General features: G+C 42.7%; 1 protein-coding gene across 1 annotated transcript in view; it reads left to right on the top strand.

The window, feature by feature from the left end:
* The window catches only part of ush2a (Usher syndrome 2A (autosomal recessive, mild)), a 186,788-nt gene that overhangs the window by 154,488 nt on the left and 10,487 nt on the right, over positions 1-21,813 (top strand). The window contains exons 69-80 of the mRNA XM_037096057.1: positions 573-731; positions 1,019-1,181; positions 2,491-2,708; positions 2,791-2,927; positions 14,810-14,891; positions 14,992-15,137; positions 15,807-16,148; positions 16,310-16,671; positions 16,791-17,160; positions 17,688-17,969; positions 18,081-18,250; positions 19,494-19,824. Coding sequence (XP_036951952.1) covers positions 573-731; positions 1,019-1,181; positions 2,491-2,708; positions 2,791-2,927; positions 14,810-14,891; positions 14,992-15,137; positions 15,807-16,148; positions 16,310-16,671; positions 16,791-17,160; positions 17,688-17,969; positions 18,081-18,250; positions 19,494-19,824 — 2,762 coding nt within the window. The remainder of the gene's footprint in view (positions 1-572; positions 732-1,018; positions 1,182-2,490; positions 2,709-2,790; positions 2,928-14,809; positions 14,892-14,991; positions 15,138-15,806; positions 16,149-16,309; positions 16,672-16,790; positions 17,161-17,687; positions 17,970-18,080; positions 18,251-19,493; positions 19,825-21,813) is intronic.

Genomic DNA, 21,813 nt, shown 5'->3' with positions numbered 1-21,813 from the left:
ATATAACTTAAGAAGAATCCTCGACTTTGTCTATTAATTGTGCATAAAAATTATTATTAACCTTATAAAGTTAATATTGTCTGCATAGTCAAGTCTGTTGTGTCATACAGACATCGAACTAGGTTTGTCACAATGCACTGGACATTTTGACCTCACTACAATACCTTAAGATATATTGATATCTCCTTCAGTACCACAGGAAAACTTTTACCAATATTAGGGGCAAAAAATTTCAAAAAGATAAGTATAACAACGCTTGTGCACTGTGTGTTAAGCACAACAGCATCTAAGTTATTCACTTGCGGAGTAGTAAATACATAGAACCATGGATGGTAACATTTTATGACCCTGTTTTAAACAAGCTCTTCTTGGCGTCAAGAGGTGAATGTAGGTCATTCAAATGTAAACTACTTAAACTGTCTTATAACTCAAGATAATTACAGGTTGTAGCAACAAGAACTGCTTTTATAACCAGCTTGAAAATACACTGTTATTATTACAATACTATATAGAGAGTATACACTCCTAATTAAAGGTTATCATATCTCTTGTGTCTTTTTCCTTTTCCACAGCTCAGCTCATCAGCAGGCAGCCTGTAAACTACAACATCCTGTTAAATCCAGGAAGTGACAGAGCCGTGATACATCACGCTGGACAACAGCTGCACCTCACTGTGACTGATCTGGAGCCATTCACCATTTACTACATCAGAGTACAGGCCTGTCAAACTGGTAAGTATTTTAGATGTGCTGCTCTTATAAGACAATGTAACAGTCATGCACCTTAAAAAAGACATAATTGAGAATTATGAATAAAAATGAATAAAAAGACCTTTAATGCAGCCTGTAGATAATCAGTCAGTACACTGAGATGTTTAAGTGTAGCTTATGTCTTTTAGCTGGAAAGGTAGAGCTGAGTTTAGTTTTAATATATGTTATTGATCTAAAACAAATTCACTACAGACAGATTCCTATAAAAATGTTTGTTTCTGACAAATTCTCCTGTTTACCCCTTGTAGAGGGATGTGGAGTTGGAGGAGGTGTGTATGTTAGGACTTTAGAGGCCGTACCAGAAGGTCTGCCGCCTCCCAGAGTGAAGGCAGCTGGAGCCAGTGTGCTGGAGATCAACTGGTCAGAACCTGAAAAACCCAATGGACTCATCACATCCTACCATATATACAGGTAACATACACATAACATGTGCAGTACACTGTTGGTTGTGTCTTCTGTTGGGCTATCATGGGATGAGGTTCCAAAAAGATCGCTCTCATGGTTAAAAGAAACCAAAACCCAGGCTGTTGTTGGAGACCGTATCAGTGTCACATGTTTGCATCTCAACCACCCTCTCTGACCCTCTATGGCAACACTGTCATACTAATTATAAACAGCATCATGAAAATTGTCGTAACCTTTTCAGGTAACAGTCTCTAATTTCAACATGTTGTTTGCCTACAACATTGTGCATTTGATTGGTTTTAAAGGTCCAGTGTGTTAGATTGAGATGCATCTAGCAGTGACGTTGCATATATCAGCCAACTGACTATCTGTTTATTTAACTTGTAGAATAAACCACGTTTTTAATTATCTTTTTCTGAAGAATGAACAGATGTTATATTTTATTAATATGCGGAAGAGGCTTTTTTAATTATGAGAAATCGTATCGAAAGTGGATGATGTAGAATCGACAAGCAGACATAGACATTAAAAAAAAAACAAAAAAACATACACAATGCTGCTTTTATATTCTTAGTCAGCCTGTGGTGACACACATACATCACATACACACGATCTCTTCATATGTGCACATATTTTGCTTTACACAAAGAAAAGCATAGAAGTTTTGGTGATGTGGCTCCACACAAATCTCTACTCACGAATCTACCTACTTGGTGTGTGTGCGTCTGCGCGTGTGTATTAATGCATGCTGAAGGTCGTGGTCTGCTTGTTGACCAAAGAGTGTGTGATCTGTATGCAGGGTCAGACCAGACTAAGCCCTTTAAGTCCTCAGGAAACACACATTAGCATAGCAGTTCACACACACACGCTGACACACCTGGCATGATCAGACTCAGGCAGACAGGGACTTGGATAAAATAGGAAAAATCTCTCTCACACACTCACACCTGAAGCCCTGTGTAATCACAGACAAAAGGGCTTACCAAGACATCAGGTTGCTTGCATCAGCCACTGACTTAGACATGATGTTGAAGACGTGATGTTACATTTTTTATTCGAGTCACACACAAAATGTGCTTATCTTCAGTATTCTACAATATACTACCATACTTTTATTTCTTTTAAGCATAACTCAAGCACATTTTAAATATTTCAAATACACAAAAAGCGAAATGTCATTATAATTCTACTTCAGTTGCACGAAGAAACTGAAAGTATGCTTTCGAAAATAGTACAATAGTTGTTAGCTTTTTTATTTGAGCTATAAGGAATAAATTGAGAGGATTGGCTGATCCAAGTATTGATTCTGTTACAGGCGTCCAGTTGGAACAGAGGGGGAACTGTTGGTTTTCATCTGGTCCAGTGGGCCGCTTGAATTTTTTGATGCAAGTCCTGCCCTGCGACCGTTCAGCTACTTCCAGTACAGAGTTCGCGCCCACAACTCCAAAGGCTCAGTTCTGAGCCACTGGGCTTTAGCTCAGACCTTACAGGCAGAACCACAAGATATGGCCCCTCCCACTGCCACACCCACTGGTGAGTCACATGATAATTGGTATGGTTATAAGGTTCATGTATTGAAGTTCTGTTACATTCCCACATGCTGACACTTTGACAGGCGCCTACTCGGCCCATCTGAAGTGGAGTGAGCCGGGACGGCCCAACGGTCTCATTTCCCATTACAGACTGGTTTACAAGAAGCACCAACAGGACCCAACGCTCAACTCATCTGCTGTTACTGCTCTCACTGTGGAGGTAAATGCACACATGTAGAAGCGCACACACACACGAGGTGTGAATGCTGAAGGATGGTAGCATGCATGCAGTCATGTGCGAGTACAGTTTCATGCTGTTAATTGTTTCTGATATCAAGTAGAGCTGCACACAGCTGTTAATTGTTTTATGTGCTTATGAGACCACTCATATAAGCATATGTGAGCACAAACTGAAAATTGTTCAAACAAGCCAGTGAATTAATGTCTGCATGTCTTGAATTCTTAAGCATAAAAGAATACACCAAGAAAAAATATATGGACGATAAATATACAGTATATGTGTGTGCGTCTATTGTCATTTTGTGATGCATGTGAAGAAATTTTGGACTCTACCTGTGGTGCTGGTGCCATCTGTTTGCCACTGAGGGGGCCTGAAGAGAGAGAGACACACACACACACACACACACACACACACACACACACACACACACACACACACACACACACGCACACACTGCCCATGGCCTGCCTTTCCCCATGGCCCTTCCCACAATTCTGTCCCATGTCTGATTCTCCAACACAGGAAATAACTTTAAGCAAGCCCCCACAAACAAAACATGCGCACACACACACACACACACACACACACACACACACAGTGACACATAAGCAGACACACACGTGCCTATGCACAGACTCACACATACTGTACATTCACACATAAACTGCTGTTAACTCTCTTGGATCAGTGCTGTGAGATATTCACCAACAGTTCCAAATCCTCCTTGTGTGTGTCTGCAATAATATCCAAAACATTATGATTCTACTTATGAGCTGTAGTTATCCATTTATAAAATAAAGGGAGGAAGAATTTAAAAAAAGAAAGGGGCAACAGACAGATATACACAACAAAGAACAATAGAGTTAGCAGAGAAGGTAAGAAAGAGACAAGATAAGAGAGCAAGAATGAGTGAGACCTAAAGAAAGCGTGGAAGAGGAGGATAAAAGACAAGTGGGGGATCAAGAGGGGGGTGAGACAGAGTGATAGATAGGGAAAGCAGGCAGGAGAGCAAAAGGGGGAGAGGAGGTAGAAGTATAGATCTATATTCTGTCCATACGAGTGGCCTCTTCTCCCTCGGTGACCTTTGGCTTGTCACTCATAATTAATACAAGATGTAAATGGAGACCTTTCACCTTCTCATTGATATGGAACACTCTGTGTTTGTGTGTGTGCGTGCGTGAGTTCGTGTATGTGTGAGAGGCTCATTGACATGGCATAGACTTATTTTGGTGGCGGTCATTTGTCACACGGTTGCCTTCGCCGCATGCGCTCCGTAGTTTAGGAATACACAAAGAAAGTGACAATGAGAAAGTTCCGAGCAACGTCCTGTGTTGACTTTGTGCTGCTTAGCAAGGCAGAGCCAAAAACAGATGATGTTAGATATAGTGGATAGATCTTTAACACTTAAAAGCCCAAAAAATGTTCATGCTTCATGCTATACACACATGAATCATATACACAGGTAACTGAGATTTTTGCAGCCTTTTTCGCCATCATGAACAACACACATCACATATAAAATCACATATAAATACATTACCTCATCGCAACGTCGCGCACAGTGTCAGGGCACGTGCTATCAAAGATCTTTACAACACTAGGCGCTGATGTTCGCTAGAATCAGCAAAAACTAAAGATTAAAATATTAAAAAGTTGACATGGGGGAAACACAGCGAGATTCATTACACAAGCGTGGCCTGTCCAGCTACTAAAGCACAATATCTTGCAAATAGTTGTTTGTTGTATATGAATGTTCACAGTATCATAGATTTAACCTTAAAGTTTACCATACTTTAGCTCTCTGTTCTCTTTCTCTCTTGTAGGCTTTATCCTCACTTCTTTGCCGTTTTTCAGTTAACTTTTTTCTTTGCTAAATGTTCACAATGTCTTAGTTTGTCTATGTGTTATTTGTGCCTGTGTGTGTGTGTGTGTATGTGTGTGTGTGTGTGTCCGTTTGGTATGTGTGTATTTGTGTGTATATTGATCTCAGGCTGGGCTGGGAACCCTGCTCTGTGCCAGCTTGGCTGATTAATGGGGTCGTCATGGCAATCGGACGGAATGAGGGTACGAAGCGCAGGCGGCCTGCCTCACTAGACCCCTACGCACCGCCTGGCACACGCACAGTCTCTCACACACACACATTCACGCTCCATGCTTTACACCTTTCTGACAGACATCTTAGTCACTCAAACAACCCTGTAACCCAAGTCGCCTTTCTTGCATCGTGGCTCCTTCACTTTTCTTTTGCTTTATATTTATCTTTCCTCTTCTCTCTTCTCTTAAATTTCTTCCGCTTGGTTTTCAGTCTTTACATGTTTTTTTCATTTCCACCTTGTCCTGTCCCTCCATCAAGCTCTTTTTAACAGGTCAGTGTACACAGGGACTTTATTTCCCCCATGATAAGGTTAATTTGGATTTTGCCAAATTCTGGCCAAGGGCTTCAGAAATTCCACCTTACTGTCATGCACCTGCTCCACCTCTTCTCTCTTCCACCTTTTCCTCCAAACATACTTCACTACCTTCCACATTTGCTCTGTCTGTTCTCTCTTTTTCTCCCTCCTCCTCTTCCTTCTCCTCCTCCTCCCCAATCCTTCCCTTATGCTCTCTGTCCTGTATTCCTCCTCACCCTCCCATTCCTCTCTCACTCCTCTCCCTACTTCTCCTTCCACCCCACCCTTAATTTCCTCTGGTCTGCTTTCACTGTCTTCCACCTTTAAACCCTCTCTACACCTCCTCAATGTCTTATCTCTCTCCTCACTCCCTTTGCTCCTTCTTTTACTCCACCAGCCACTCTTCCTTCTCCTCCCTCTTATCTGTCGCTGATCTTTTCTCCGTCTCTCTATTTTTTAAATCCTCCTGTCTCCCGTTTCTCTCCTCCCTCACTCCTCTGTCCTCTCCTCCCTCCCCTGGCTCTTCCAGATGTTACACTGTGGCCCTTGGGATCACTGGTGAAGTTAGACCACATGCATATATATGTGTGTGTGTGTGTGTCTGTGTGTGTGTGTCTGTGTGTGTTTCTGTGTCTGTGTTCCTGTATGCGTGTGTTTTACTCTGTGGATACATATGTCTGAATATGGTTGTATGTGTGGCTGTGTGCATGCATAACATATTTTTATTTGTGTGTGTATGTTCAGCAATGTGTGTGTGCGCGTGTGTGTGTGCATGTGCGTGTGTGCTGTATTAATACATCCCATTGATCAGAGCAGGACCCCTGACAGTCATCATCCCTGAGAACCATCTGGCCGACGCCTGACGCTCCCTCACCCAAACACAAGCTGACACCCTATTAATCTGCTACTGCCATGCATACATACGTGTGTGTGTGTGTGTTTCAGTGTGTGTGAATGAATGAATGAGTGAGAGCGTGTGGAAGAGAGTGTGTAATGTGTATGTAAGAGGTTATGTGTAGTGTATGCATTAACATTTATGCCATGTCCATGTATCTGTGTACGTGTGCATGTGTGTGTGTGTCTGTGTGCTCCAAACCCCAAACCGTGCACACACATACGAATGTGTACACACACCACTCCGCCATCCGCCAACAACAGCCGGCGCTGAAGGGAGCTGAAGGGTGCTTGGAAATTAAGGTTATTACACAAATTGAGCCATATGGTCTAAATATTTCAGAGCTGAAATTTACTAGGCAATAAAAATGGCCCCTACCTCGGTAATGGTGTAAATTACAGCTTAACCACCAGCGCTAATGATGTCCTTCTGTACACCCCGTAACCAACCGTACATGAAGGACACATTGTTTAAAAAATACCCCAGGAAAAGCAAGTGTGTGTGAGAGAGAGAGAGAGAGAGAGAGAGGAAAAGGGAAGAAGGGATGGGGATAGAGGGGGAAGGATGGAGAGAACCGGGGTGAGAGGGAAGTGAAAGAAGTGAGGGAAGAAGAGAGGTAGATACAGAGAGAGAGAGAAGGAGATGGAGAGAAAGAGGGTGATTAATATAGAGAGCAGAGAGAAAGGGAGAGAGAGAGAGCGAACTAGCAGCATGTTTACAATCTGTTAGTTTACCATTAAGAGCCCGTCAGAGAGTGCGAGACAGCGAGGGCCAGCCGGCGAACTGTGTCTCAAAGCCAACATGAGGTTTCAGTGTGTACGTGTGTGTGTGTACGTGGGTGTGTGTCACCTGCACAGCTAGAATGTGTGTATTAAGGCATGCGCAGTTGAGAGACATATATATGTTATCAGAGTATATGGTGTTTACTTAGACATGAATGGTCTGCAGGTGTGTTGAATGGTCAGACTGGGACAAACAAGTAATAGTCTTAAACACATGGTATGAATACAGATGCAGAGTTTGTAACACTGGATTACTTCAGCATGTCATACTGTATGTTGACATGTGTTTCACAGTGATAGGGTTTGATTGTAATTTGCCTGTATATGAATAGTTAGGATGTGATGTGGTCAAATAAGGTTCATCTTACTTAGATACTTAGATGAAAAGATTGATAACTCTTGAATATGTAGGCTAATGTATGTATAAGAATATGATGGTTAGCTAATGATTAGCTTAGCTTAGCATATAAACTGGAAGCAGGAGGAAACAGCTAGCCTGGGTGACCAAAAAGTAACAAACTCTTTTTACCAGCACTACTAAAGTGACGGGCAACCTCACGCTGTCAACAAGAAAGAAATGTTGAACTGTTACTGTTACTTCTTCAATACAGCCCACAAAGGGACACAAACAAGGATGACCAGGCTAGTTGTAGTCAGTGGTGTGCAGCCATTATCTACATGAATATCAGAATTGTGATCGGAATGTTAAAACTATTTTCTGACATCATTAACAAGTCGTCAGCAGATTCAGGTTGGGGAGCACGGTTTATTTTTGTCTCTATACTAGTGTTTTGTCTTTTTGCATGTTAAGCTGCAGTCCAGTCAGCTCTCTCAGCAACATAATCAAGCAAAATGTATTATTTAACTTCAAAATTTGGGGATTTACAGGATAAAGACTAATTGAAAGAAGAAATAGCTGCCGACATGGTGGAAACCAGGTCAGTTGTCCTTTGTCCCCAGTCTAGTGGGGGTCCAAAAGGGTCAACTAACCCTTAGAATAATGCTCTGGATCGACCCTCATGGACCATCTTGGCATCTCCTCGGCGTGAGCAAGGTGGCCGTGAGTGAAATATTCATGTACCCAAATTTGACTTTGTGGTACTGAATTGTTTAACCAGGTTAAATCTCTGAACAAAATAAGTAAGTCTTTTGTGAGATAGAAACAGGATTTGGAAACTTTACTCCCTCAACTGTTGCTTTGAACCTTCCCTTACTGTCTGTTCAGTTATCCTCTTTGCTTCGCTTAAACAAAGAAAAAGATGGAGAGGAGGATAGATGATGCTTAAAGGAATAGGAATAACAAGGCTTTGCCCTTGCTTTCAGTGACACCCTTTAACAACGAGGGAGACAAAGACCAAGGAGTAGAGGCAAGAGAGAAATGCAGAGCTGAGTGCACAGAGGGTGAGGAGAGATGGATGAGGAGGTTGAGAGGGGAGGAGTACACAGGTGAAGAGAGGAAGTAAGGATTAAAGGAGAGGGTGAGGAGACTCAGATGCAGAGTTCGTTAGGCCCTCGGCCTATCAGACCCCTTAGTTAGAGGTCTCCAGCTCTGATTGGAGGGCTCTCAGCATTCTGTATAAACAGCCAAATAATCAGGCTGCAACAATCCTCTCCTCCTTACTGCAATCTTTCTCTCGTCTTTTTTCACTACTCCTCCCTCTCTTGCTCCATACTGCTCAGTCCTCCTCCATCACTACATTTCCATCTGCCTTTTCTTTACCTCTGTCACAAATTACAGTTTTTATGTTATTCTCACCCTCCATCCTTCCCCACTTTCTTCCCTCCTCTTCTGTCTCCCTCTCACTTTCTCAAGTGATTTTTTTTCCAAGTGAGTTTATATTCTCCTGCCTCGTCTTCCTACCTCTTTCTTCATGCTCTCTCTCTCTCCCCCTCTCTCTCTCTCTCTCTCTCTCTCTCTCTCTCTCTCTCTCTCTTTCTCTTTCTCTCAGTAATGACAGGTTGTGTGTTATTGTGTGTCTGTCTGTGAAGAGGCCACGCCATCCAGTGTAGTGCTCTCCACTTGTCTTAATGGGTGTTTAGTGCTCCAACTGCAATACGATGGTCATCACTTTAGAGGAATGCTGAGTATGAGAGAGAGAAAAAAAAATCTTTAGTCTATTTGTGATGACGGAGTCCATTAAACTCTGGAGGAAAGAAGTCTGTGTGTTTGTGTATGTCTGTGTGGATGTGTTTGTGAGCGTGTGTGAAAACTTGTTACTGAATTCTTGTCAAGTGTTGGAAGTGGGTTGTATTTTTGAATATAGTCTGGAGGAGACGCTCCTGCCAGCTTCTCTCTCTGTGTACAGAGTCTTTGTTTTATATTTGGCCGTCAGCCTTGTGGTCATCGGTTGGATGTAAAGGGTTTAAAGAATGCTTAAGTAGGTAGTTATCAGTTTGCATTTTAGATGAACAAGACACCATCAAGTGTAAAATTCAGTCGTAGTTGCATCTTATATACAGAACCTCAGTTTATGCTGCAATCCATGTAACAGTCATCCAAATCGAAATTCCGAGTCGTAAACAAGCCAAGATCCCTGAAGCCTGACTTCTCTGACGTGAAAACAGGTGATATCACAGCACGGCGGCACATACAGTGAACAATTATCTTTAATCTTTTCATCACATTTTACATCATCACTCTTTGTTTTGTGAAACATGCTGTAACAACAACTTTTTGGTCGCCATTTTAATTTCCTTTCAGTTGATTTATTCTTCTCCTGTTTCTTTTTAAGTGCATCTGTTAAATCAGCAGCTGTAGTTGCTTGTGAAGTTCACAGACTCGCCATATAAACATCTATTTGCTGCGGCCGTCCATGTTTTCCTGAGCAAACACTCTGGCACTCTTCTTAGATTGGAAGTCAGGAAAGGCCTAAAAAGATTTGTTCTAAGAAATAGCCGTGTATGTGTGGACAGGGCCTCAGTTTTAGTGCAGTGCTGTCCCCATCTCTACCAACCCAAAGACAGACCAAGAGGAATATATTGATGGGAAACGCAACAGATTTTTTACAGTAAATTAAAAGAAAAGAAATGCTGTAATCATTTTAATCAAATTGCCTGATTAACTAAATCTCAGATAAAACTGCATCCAAAGACAAACACATGCATGCTCATTTCCATTTCTGGAGATATCTGTGGATTTCAAGCGTACCGTCCCTAACTCGCCAGAATTTGTCCACTGGTCTTTGGCCGCATCACACACAAACACACCCACACACACATGCATATATGCACACTAAATATGCTGTTCCCGGGGTCTGGAGCCGCCAAAGCCAATCATGGCTGTCGGTGTGAAGTGGGCTTGCCTGTTCCAGACCCCTGCAGTCCCTCTCTATGTCTGTGCTGGCCACAGACAAAACACATGCCTAATGGCACTCTGTGTGTCTGTGGGTGTGTCTCTTTGTGTGTGTGTGTATGTGTCGCACGGACGTCTGTATGTGTCAGGGTTTGTCTAACGCACACTGACTAGCAGGGACACCCACGCAGGGCATTTGCAAACACACACAGGGCAATTGTTCCAGCAGCATTGAATTAGGCCTCTGCACATAAATACACACATACACACACACACGCACACACACATACAGACTTGGCTTGAGAGCTTGGCATGGGGCGCGAGAGAGCAGCGTGTGGTGCACTGGCTCACCTCAGAAACCTCCGAAAACAATTACTGCTCTCACAGGGCTGGTCAGGGCACAGCTTGTACTAATAGACTGGACGAAAGAATTGAATCGAGCTGAATCGAATTGAATCGCGCTGAATTGGATTGAGTGAAATTGTATTGAATCATATCTGATCATAGCATGTTTTACCACACACTAAAGCACTAAGACACATAAGAAAAAGGTGAAACAGCATGGTGCTTTATTATCTCTCCAGGACTTAATATGACAGCGCAGGGAGGCCAGAGGAGGCCTGTGGAGAGAAACATCCCTGAGGCCGGCCAGTTGGACCCCATTCACCTATCATTAGGCATGCTTCTTTCATGTATGTTCTTAGGCACTCACTTTACTTTTACCTGCACGTCTGAAAGTGTGTGTGTGAGACAAAGAGAGAGAAAGAGAGTGTGTGTATGTGTGTGTGTGTGTGTGTGTGTGTGCGCACGTGCGCACACGCGTGCATGTATGTGTGTAGCCATATGCTAATGTTTGTCCGTCTCTCTGTCTCTGTCTCTCTGCGGGGCCCGGTACTGGGGCCTTTGTGAGATAATCAGCATAATTCTTTTGACAAATACACATGGTTATTCTTAATTAGTATCACACACTGTCCCCCCGGCCGCACCATGCCTCTCCACCTGAATATCACACACACACACTCAGCTGTTCACTTGCACACTCACACACACACACACACACACACACACACACACACACACACACACACACACACACACACACACTTCTAGCGGGGACACGCGGGGTACAAAAAACAAGATGCATGCAGATGTGGGCTTGTTAGGATACATGCAAATGCATCCAAATAAACGCCCGATGTCGGTGTATTTGCACATGGTTCCCACGTGCACACCGACCCTTTTATATAGGCTACACATGCAGAAACACACACACTGTCCAGAGAACCCCTGCTGCTGCTCTGCTCACACACCAAAGAGAAGACAGAATGAGGAAATAAAAGATTGAATAGATTGCTTCCTTGCCCTCAATGCTAAGTTGTGTTGAACCGTGTAAGATCTGAGGGCCCTTTAATGTATAAATTAGCAAGACCTCTTCCTGTCTCCTCGCTTCTTTCCCTATCATTGTCTCCTCTTCTCTCCCTCTTTCTTGTTTACACTTTTTCCTTTACATCTTGTGAAAATCTCTCTTCTCTTCTCCTGCACCCTCTCTCTCTCTCTCTTTCTGTCTCTCTCTCTCTTTTTCTCTCTCTCTCTCTCTTGACTTCTTGCTCGCCCTCTGTTCTTGTGCATTTGGCATGATTAACTGGTGACTTTGATCATCTACACACACATGTACATGCTCCTGCACACTGTATTTAGGTTGACGTGGACCTTTTTGCTTTCATATTGTACACTGTAGCTTGTCATGTGCTGTTCATAGGTTGGCCTTTTTTTCCCTCCAGAATAGGCTTAACAAAAAGACCACAGTTTTATCCAAAGCAGTTTAATGCCTCTTAAGTCTTAGACTATAATTACAGTTATAATTTAGCTGATGCTGCAGCAGGAAATAAAAAAAAACTTCTCACACTAGAACCCAGCCTAAATATTAGTGAGGTCATAAATGCCTATCATTAAATTGGTGCTAAAAAATGAATGGATAAATATAAGGTTGTGAATTTCTATTCTCACTGCTCAGTCTTTACAACAGCGATTGTTTTCACCGTCAAATCATCTGTTGACTATTTTCTCTATTGATCGATTAGTTGTTTGGTTTTTAAAATGTCAGAAAATGAAAAATGTCCATCAGTGTTTCCCCAGAGCCCATCATGTTTTCTTAAAAAGTCTTGTTCCATCCACAAAAGGATATTTCAGGATGTATTTAATTTATTGTCATAGAAGAGAAAGGAAACCAGATATTCACACAAAGCTGAAATCAGAGAATTTTGACTTTTTTTTTTCTTCAAGAAATACTTGAAATAGTTAACCTGCAACAAAAATGACAGCTAATCTATTAACTGTTGCACATACCTGAACTGTTATTCATGTCAGTATTTCATTAGCAGTGTGTGTGTGTGTGTGTGTGTGTGTGTTTGCCAAATGCCGACACATTACTTCATACGTGTGTCATGAGATACTGTGAAAGCTTGTGTGTGTCTGCACATGTGTATGTATGAGGGAGAAACAGTTATTGAGGGAGCTGTTAATGTAATGTAATAGTAGTGTGTTTTAGTGTTACACCATTTGATTACTGTGTGTCTGCGTGTGTGCAGTTAGCAGGCCGAGGCGCCGGATTTCACAGCGCTTGATTGTTGGTTGTGTGCATGTGTGTGCGGTGTGTGTGTGTGTATGTGTGTGTGTGAGGGGGGCTGTTAATGTGGTGTGTTTCAGTGATAAAGTGTTTGAATGTATTGCCATCTAGAGGCGTGTAGCAGAGTCTCCACGCTCCTATAAAAGCTGCCAGCGCCAGATGCTGCTATTGACAATGTGCATATGTTAACCGCTTTATAGGCCACATGCCTCACATATTTCACTGGCTTTTAAGGTAGAGAGATCTCTCATTCTCGCTCACTTAATCTGTCTCTCCCCTTTGCCACATTTATCTTTTTTTTTTTCCTCTCCCACTTTAGCTTTCTTTCCTCTTTTTTTTTACCCATTCAGTCATTCTCTCTCTCTCTCTCTCTGTCTCCCTCTTTCTCACATGCTTCCTCCTCCTTCTGTCTTTTTTATTTCCTTCATTAGAAATTAACTTACTCACCTTTTACATTTTTTCTTTCTTTTTTATTCTCTGTACTACGTCACCTTACTTAATTTCATTCTTTTTGCTCTTTTTTTTCGGCCTTTATGTCTCACTTCCACTGTCCCTTTCTTTTTCTATCTCTCTCCACCCTCGTGTCTCACTCTTCGCGTCCCTCCCTCCCTCTCTCTACTGAGAAGTGCTGTGATTTTGCAGGAGGATTTAGCTTGTGTCTAGGTGTCTAGGGGCTTATTAATCCTATTTTACTGTGGATGAAAAACATGTTGGCTCCCAGACATGAAAACAGTGAATACATGCATTCTGCTTGTTGTTCAGACAGTTCATCCTTGGTGCCACGCTACGGTGATTTGTCAGGGTTTTCATTTGATTCAGTCTGAATTGGAGCCTTTTTGATCCTCTTGCCCGCTGCATTGAAGTGGGTTACCAGTTAATCTCTTCACATATGCTTGCTTGAAAGCATACAGTCCTGAAACAGATGAAATTCAAAAAGAAGACTGCAGACTCAACACATGAAAAAACTATAGCCTCCTGTGTTGTACATTCACAACAGATAGGTTCACACAGAGAGAGACATCGCTCTCATGGTTGCTTTAAAGCTCACAGTCATAAACAAACAAACAGGCAATGCTACATCCTGGAGCCTAGTGCTCCCTGACTACCATGTCATTGCACGCCAGGGCCTTTTGAAACAACAGTGTGTCTCTTATCAATTAGTAAATGGTGTTCCCACTGTATCACACACACACACAAACACACATACACACTGCCCCTGTGTCTGCCAGGGTGTTGGGCTGGGTCCCACTGCCTAAAGCTACTGGCACACTCACTCTGTGTGTGTGTGTGTGTGTGTGTGTGTGTGTGTGTGTGTGTGTGTGTGTGTGTGTGTGTGATATGAAAGGGTGCATGTGTGACATAAACACTCAATCTGGAAGCTTTGAATTCACCCATAAGGGACGCCTGCCTGCCTGCCTGTCTGCCAGTCTCTCTCCGTCTCTGCCACTTCTCTGGCGTCTACTTACTTTACCATGGCAGAGGCTGTATGTTGAAATGTTGATATCACAAATCCCATGTCATGTCATCTTAGCTCGCCATTGTTTCCGTGTTCCTTTTCATTCGCCCATTTTAATGAGTAATGCACTCGTTTTTATTCATGCAGGATTTGTTTGTGTAACTAATTTCCTCTCGCTCTCTTCTCTCGCTGTGGCACACAACCCACTTCCCTGTTTCCATTTCCATCTCTGCTCTTTTATTTGTTTTCCTTTAACTCTCGCCCAATCCTTCCTTTGTTTTCCCTCTTTTTTCACTCCGTTTCTCTACAGCTATCTCCTTCTCATCTCTCTTTCCAACTTTCTCCTCCTTTTTTGCATCTTTGCACTGGTACTTTTTCCATCTCTGTAATGTCATTCATTGGTCTCCCTTTCTCTCTCAGGGTTCAATCCTTGAAGCAACAGTCTATGGCCTTGAATCGTACAGTGAGTATAGTCTACGAGTGGAAGCTATGAATGATGCAGGTATGCTCATTACAATCACTAGCTCATTTAAAATATCAGTGATAAATCATATCGCCAACGATTGTATCGCTCCATTGAGTCTAGTTCTGTAACCCTTCAGGTAGTGTATCCAGTCCGTGGATAGGCATTAGGACCCTGGAGTCTTCTCCGGCTGGCCTGGCCAACTTCACAGTGGAGCAGAGAGAGCAGGGCAGGGCGTTACTGCTGAGCTGGGATCAGCCAAGTGCTCCAAATGGAATCATCACGGTACAAACAAGAAACACAGAACACACATCGAAGTGCATGTACACAGCTCTGAGCAGATGAAACGGTGCTACTCAGATTAGAGCTGCACCAATAAATCGATTAGTCAATCAAAAAGAAACTACTTAAGAAAAAATATTACACGTTGCTGGTTTCAGCTTCTAAAATGTGAGGATTTGCTTCAAACTGATTTGCATATACATGGACACCTGAAGCCAATAAATTAAAGCGAACGCACATCACCATTAAAGCTGACCGATCGTCGACTATTAGATGCTGATATTGATATATTTGAGTAAAAAGTTCAGGTATCAATATAAACGTTAATATAAATGTGGTCATCAAACACCTGTGACAAAGCTTTATAATAAAGAGAGGATGTTTTTAGTTTATTGTATAAATTATGAGTGAACTTTTTCTGCATTATAATCTCTTTAAAAAAGGTATTCATATCAGACAGCACAGATACCGTACTGATATATATGCCAATATCAGGCATTAATATCGGCTAACTAATATGTCAGTCAGGCTCTAATTACCACATCGTCATTCCTCCTCTGTTCCAATTATGTCCTACTTTAACCCACATTCTCCTCCTCTCCCACTGCACTGGATACTTTTCTTTCTCTCTTTCCCTCTTCCCTTCTTCACATCCTGTCTCTTCCTTTCCAGATGTATAACTTGTACAGTGAGGGGAACCTGGAATTCAGTGGACTGTCACGCAACTTCCTGTTTCGTCGTTTGGAGCCCTGGACAGTGTATTCTTTGACTCTTGAAGCTTGCACTTCAGCAGGATGCACACGTACCCCACCTCAGCATGTCACCACTGCAGCTGCTCCACCTGCCGCCCAGCCCCCTCCCAGGCCTCTCTTCGTTGGCCCAGACAGTGTGTCACTCACCTGGGGCCCTCCCTCCCAGCCCAACGGCCCAATTGGAGAATATTTATTACTTGGAAGAAGTGTGGAGGAAGTGGGGAGGGGAAGAAGTAATGACGAGGCTGTTGAAAGGGGAAAGGTGGGTGAAACTAAAGACACTTCTTCTGGTCAATCTGACCTTTTGTCAGTAATTAAGAAATCATTACACAAAATTACAGCAAATATCACAGGTATCATTTTCAACTTATATTCCTACTGTACAGCTCATCAACCTTATTCATCCACACGTATCTCCTATAGGTGCTGTTCAGAGAATCATCCCCACAACATGGAGACACCTTCTCATATACAGTGACTGGTCTGCGTCCCTGGACACAGTATGAGTTCAGTGTCCATAGTCACAACCCCGCTGGACACACCGGCAGCCCCTGGGTTACTGTGACAACCAAACAGGCCCCTCCTCGTGGTCTAGCTCCCCCAACAGTGAGTCATATCCAAGGCCAGCCCAGTGAGGTTTTGGTGTCCTGGACTCCTCCTCTGGAGCCCAACGGGGTGCTTCAATCCTACAGGATTCAGAGAAACAACATCAGTTTCTCATTTAGTTTTGACCCTACTGTCCTCAGATACACTGACGAAGACCTCCTGCCATTCTCACCGTATAGGTATTTCTATTCACTAACCTGAATGTCTCCATGTGGGGATTACAAATAACCACCTCAAACAAATCAATCATTTTAATACAGATGATTTAGCTTTTATTCTATCCTTTTATTTTCCACAGCTACTCAGTCATAGCCTGCACATCTGAGGGATGCACCACCAGCCCTCCTACCAACATCACAACTCTAGAGGCTCCACCTGCCACGGTGGAAGCTCCCACAGCAGACAGCGTCACATCCAGTAGTATAAACATTTCCTGGAGCAAACCAGCATCACAAAACGGGGAGGTGACTGAATACGTGCTGAAACTGAATGATGAAGAAGCTTATCGTGGCAGAGCTCTGACTGCAGTGTTGTCAGATCTGCAGCCACACACGTCGTATCAGCTGGTACTTTTAGCTTGCACCAGCGGTGGGTGTACCACCAGCACCACCATGTCCATTTTGACTGAGGAGGCTCCACCCACTGGCCTGGCTGCCCCGACTCTTAAGGTGTGTTTGTTGATGTCTGACATGCGGTGAAAGCTATGGTACAAAGTGAACAATACCTAAATCTGTGCATTTCAAAGTATTGAAAACATTTTCATGTCACATAAACAGAATTTAAATTTCCCTTTTGCTTGAATTTGTAAAACCTCTCTAACTATAACTAATGATTCTGTTATAAGTAGAATCATTGCTTGACAAACAAGTATATTTGTCTAATTTCAAGTCAAAATAATTCATAAGACTTACTAGAAGACAGTCATCTAGAAAGCAGCATTTCAGTGAAACATAGGACACTTGTTTTTGGACAATTTTCACTTGTTCCATCAACCTTATTTTCATTATTTTAATTTACTGTCTTTTTCAGTGTATAACATTAACATTTGTAAGCCTTGTGTGACATTAATCATTTGATTTACTTGACATTTTTGACATTACAACCATTTTGGTATGGTCTCCATTTGTTAAGTTAACAATTTGTCATGCATTTAGAGGCTCTGTTTGATGTGATCTTTGACCTTTTTCCTTGAAAGGTCACTGGCCCAGAGTCAGTGGAGGTTAGCTGGAGAGCACCAGAGCACCCTAATGGCAACATCACTGGGTATGAGCTCCGCAGAGATGGTGAAGTCATCTACGTTGGCACTGAAACCCATTACCACGACTTTACACTTTTGCCAAGCGTGGAATATAGCTACGTTGTCAGGGCCAACAACAGTAAAGGGGCAGTGAGCAGCGCGGCGGCCACAGCAAAGACTCACCCGTCAGCTCCTTCTGGTGTCGGTCTCCCCACACTGATGCCTCTGGGACCAAGCCAGGTGAGCCACTGATCTACCCAGTCCATTGAAGTTACATGTGAATCATGACATTGCTTCTTCCTACTATCTTTTAAATGTTGTTAAAAAGTTTTTGTGCTGCCTGTTTTCCAGGTGAGAGTAGAGTGGAGTCCTCCAGCCCGTCCAAATGGAGACATTGTGAGTTACACTGTGCATCAAAGAGATCCAGTCCAGCTCAGCGTCACCAGCATTGTGTTCACTGCAGAGGAGAGGGACTTCTCTGACCGACGCACCACCCTGCATGGGCTGGCTGCTTACCACAGGTCAGTTTAAGCAGATCTACGGCATAGTTCACTGTGTGTTTTCTGTGCTGCAAAATATTTTCAGAAGTGTATGTCTTTATTTTTTATTTATTACAAAGCGGAAGGTCAAAGAATTTACGTTTTCCTTAAACTGCATGCCTAAAATGATCTAGAAAAAAATATCAACAACACAGCTCCCTATTTTCCTGTGTAATAAGTAGTGTGATATAGGAAATATGGGGAGAAACAGGAGATCAGAGTGGGCGATAAGAAAAGGGAACAGAGTGCCATCTCTTGGTAAAAAGAATAACACAACCCAGGGACTGTTGTGCAGTTAACACGTCGGTTCACTTCACCCTTATTGCAATCAATAGATAACTTTCATTTTCTTAAAAACAATCAGTCAATGCATTCTTTCAAAGTAGGTGGTGAAATTTTATTATATATTTTAAAATGATTAAACTTAAAGTGGACCAATAAAAAACTGACATCAACTTGGATTAATAGGTTTTAAAAAGACAGAGGGAGGGAGCCAAAGTAACCACCATTAAAAAAAGAGAGAGAGAGAAACACCTTTCCCAAAAAACAATTAATGTCTTCTCTCATTGTTTTACTTAAGCATAAAAAAAACATCTGGTAAAGAGAAAAAGATGTACAACAAGTAAAAAGCTGTTTTTCTGAAGCCTGTGCTATAATTTAGGATAGCAGTGCACTTGTAAAACTGCAGGTATTTTGATTTGGTGAAAAACAACCTCTTAAACAAGCTGCCATAACATAATCATCAAGACTGTGGCGTTTCAAATCAAGAAATAAGGCAACAGCGGTGTACGTGTGCCTGTGAGGGTGCGTATGCAGCTGCAGTTGTGTGTACATGTCAGTGTGCTGTGACCGTTCATTTGTGAGCATGTGTGTGCTGATAAGATTCAGATAATAAAAGCTCATCAACCTTATCATCTAAAGATCATCCCACGTCTCTCGCTCTCTCAGGTGACCTTCCATCCATTCATCTCATCTTCATCACCTTCTCCCTCTTTTTCTCCCCCTCACTCCTCTCATCAGCTCTTTTATTCATGTGTGTCTCCAAAATAAACACCAGTGCTCTCCAATTAGACATTTGGTTGCGATACACATCTATTCAAACATGCTGCTAATAATATTGGTTTTGATTTTTAAAGGTATGTTTCTTTCTCACAAGTGTACTGTAAATTTCACTAACTAGAGCATAAATTAAAAAAAAAATCTTTGTCTGTGTGTGTGTGTGTAGGTATGAAGTGAGGCTGGAGGCTTGCACGGCGCTGGGCTGCTCCTCCAGCGACTGGTCACCTGTACTCACTCTCGAGGCTCCCCCTGCTGGGCAAACCGCGCCACTGTTAGACCTCCAGCCCGACACACACAGTGGCCTACACACCACCTTTCTACTCACCTGGTCCCCTCCAGCTCAGCCAAATGGTAGAGTCCTTCATTATGAGGTGTACCGGAGGCTGGACCATACCACTGACACCAGCAGAGGTGATACAGCAACACTCGTCTACAGGAACATCTCCACTACCTGCAAAGACGAAGCCCTCCAGCCTTACACTGTATACCAGTACCAGGTACAACTCTCTATACAGTTATATGTGTGTTTTTTTAGAAAATCAGAATTATAGCAAATATTAGCTGGTTAAACCAAGTAAAAATTAACTCGCTGAATTAATATTCATCCAGATGTGAGAGGAAATGGAAACCAAAGCTTCTGCTACAACTAGGTTTTATGATGCATCCTTGAGTTTAGACTCATATTCTTGGAGTAGACTTAGATTTATTTCTTGGAGGACAAAACAATACCATTGTCCAATATCTGTTGATTTGAGTAACAGAAATGTAATCAGAACAATTAACACAAGTGCAAATGGAAACATGCACAGAGATATGATAAGTAAAGAACATGGTCCACTTAAGTAGCTGTAAACTGTGTTAGCTGTTACAGCTATCCTTACTTCTTCTTGTCCTCTGTTATGGAACAGAGTTAAAGCTTTTATTGTGATCTTTGAGCCCCATTTGGAGAAGAGACCAGATGTGACTGACACATCAGAGGATGTTGCCTGTTTTCACAATAAAATGTTTTCCAAGTATCCCCTCATCCACACAGATCACATGCACACCTTAACGTATATAGTTGTCCACAAATGGCAACATTCACAGACAAACACACGCAAAAGCCGAGTGATCAGACAGGTGTTAAATGGCGGGGTCCATATTCATGCTGCTGTGCCGTGCGTTGGTACGCTAATTGACAAGGCTAGCCCTTTGGAAGCAACAATAACATTAGCATTCCTGCCTGTCAGACATACGAGCCGAGGCCAGAGAACCTGTGTAATTGATTGAGTTTGCCTGATTGTGGTGCCGTCTTTATTTACGAGGTTCCTAATTTATGACAGGAGGAGGGGAGGGAGGGAGGGAGGGAGGAGCTTTGGGAGATGACGGGCGGGCAACAGAGGCATTAATCACTGGGCCCTCAGAGCACCCCACTTCCTGATTACCAGCCAGCCAATCGAATTAACTGTTAGGCCCCTTGGTAACAGAGCTTGTATTGGAAAGACCTTTTAATGGTGACCGCTACACGTCCCCTGAGGATTTGTCAGTGTGGGAATGAGGTACGTGGACAAGATGGTGGTATATGTGTGATGTCCATGAATACATGTACACAGTAGTACTCCTGTGAGAGCATGTAAACATCTGTGTGTGTGTGTGTGTGTGTGTCAGAGCAAAGAGACAAAATGGTATAAATGTTTTGATATTCATATGAAGTTATTTATCGTGCAAATAAGTTTTCTATAATTGCCTCAGTGTCTGCCAATCTATCTACCTGTCTGTCCTCTACCTGCTCGTCTGTCTTTTCATCCATCTGCCTGGCTTTATTTTTATTTAGCTGTTAATCTGTCTGTGTACCTATCTGGCTCTCCTCCTCTCTCCCTGTGTTTGAGGCGTACACAAGGACGATAAGTCAGTTCAGTTTAGCACAGCACAGTGCAGAGAGAGAAATCATATTAGGCTAATTACACTGGGTCATAAGCTCCTATTGACAGCTTTATGCTTGGTTTTAATTACTGCCCACTTTCACACAACTTAGCCCCTTCACCCCAAGTAGATGCACCCGCCAAGTAGCTCTGTCGGCCTATCAGAGAGCCCGAATCGAGTCCGCAGTCCCACCGTCCAATAAAAAGGCTCGAAGACTGTCTGGTAGTTTCCTGAAGTCGTTTGTTGCCATGGCGGCTCCCTCGCTGCCATGCCAACTAACGGCGTATATTTTTATTTTGTGTCTAATAAGCCGAATCACGGCCCAATAGGAGATGAGAGAAGAGAAAGCAGTAAAAAGTCTGTGGATGATATAAGGACGAGGGGATGAGTTCTACCTTTTAGCTGTGGATCAAGGGCAAGGTGGTCTGGACTGACTTTTAGTTTTGAACTTTTTCTCTGTTCTGTCTATATGGCACAAACTTCTTAATCAAGCCCAAAGCCTTTGCGTCACATTGAGGCTTTAACTGTTGCTACCAGGGGAAGAACATGGTTGTTGCTGGGTAGAAACCTTTCACTGCGAGGGC

This window comes from Acanthopagrus latus, chromosome 4, assembly GCF_904848185.1.
Source record: "Acanthopagrus latus isolate v.2019 chromosome 4, fAcaLat1.1, whole genome shotgun sequence".
NCBI lineage: Eukaryota > Metazoa > Chordata > Actinopteri > Spariformes > Sparidae > Acanthopagrus > Acanthopagrus latus.
This window is presented reverse-complemented; position numbering and strand designations above follow the sequence as displayed.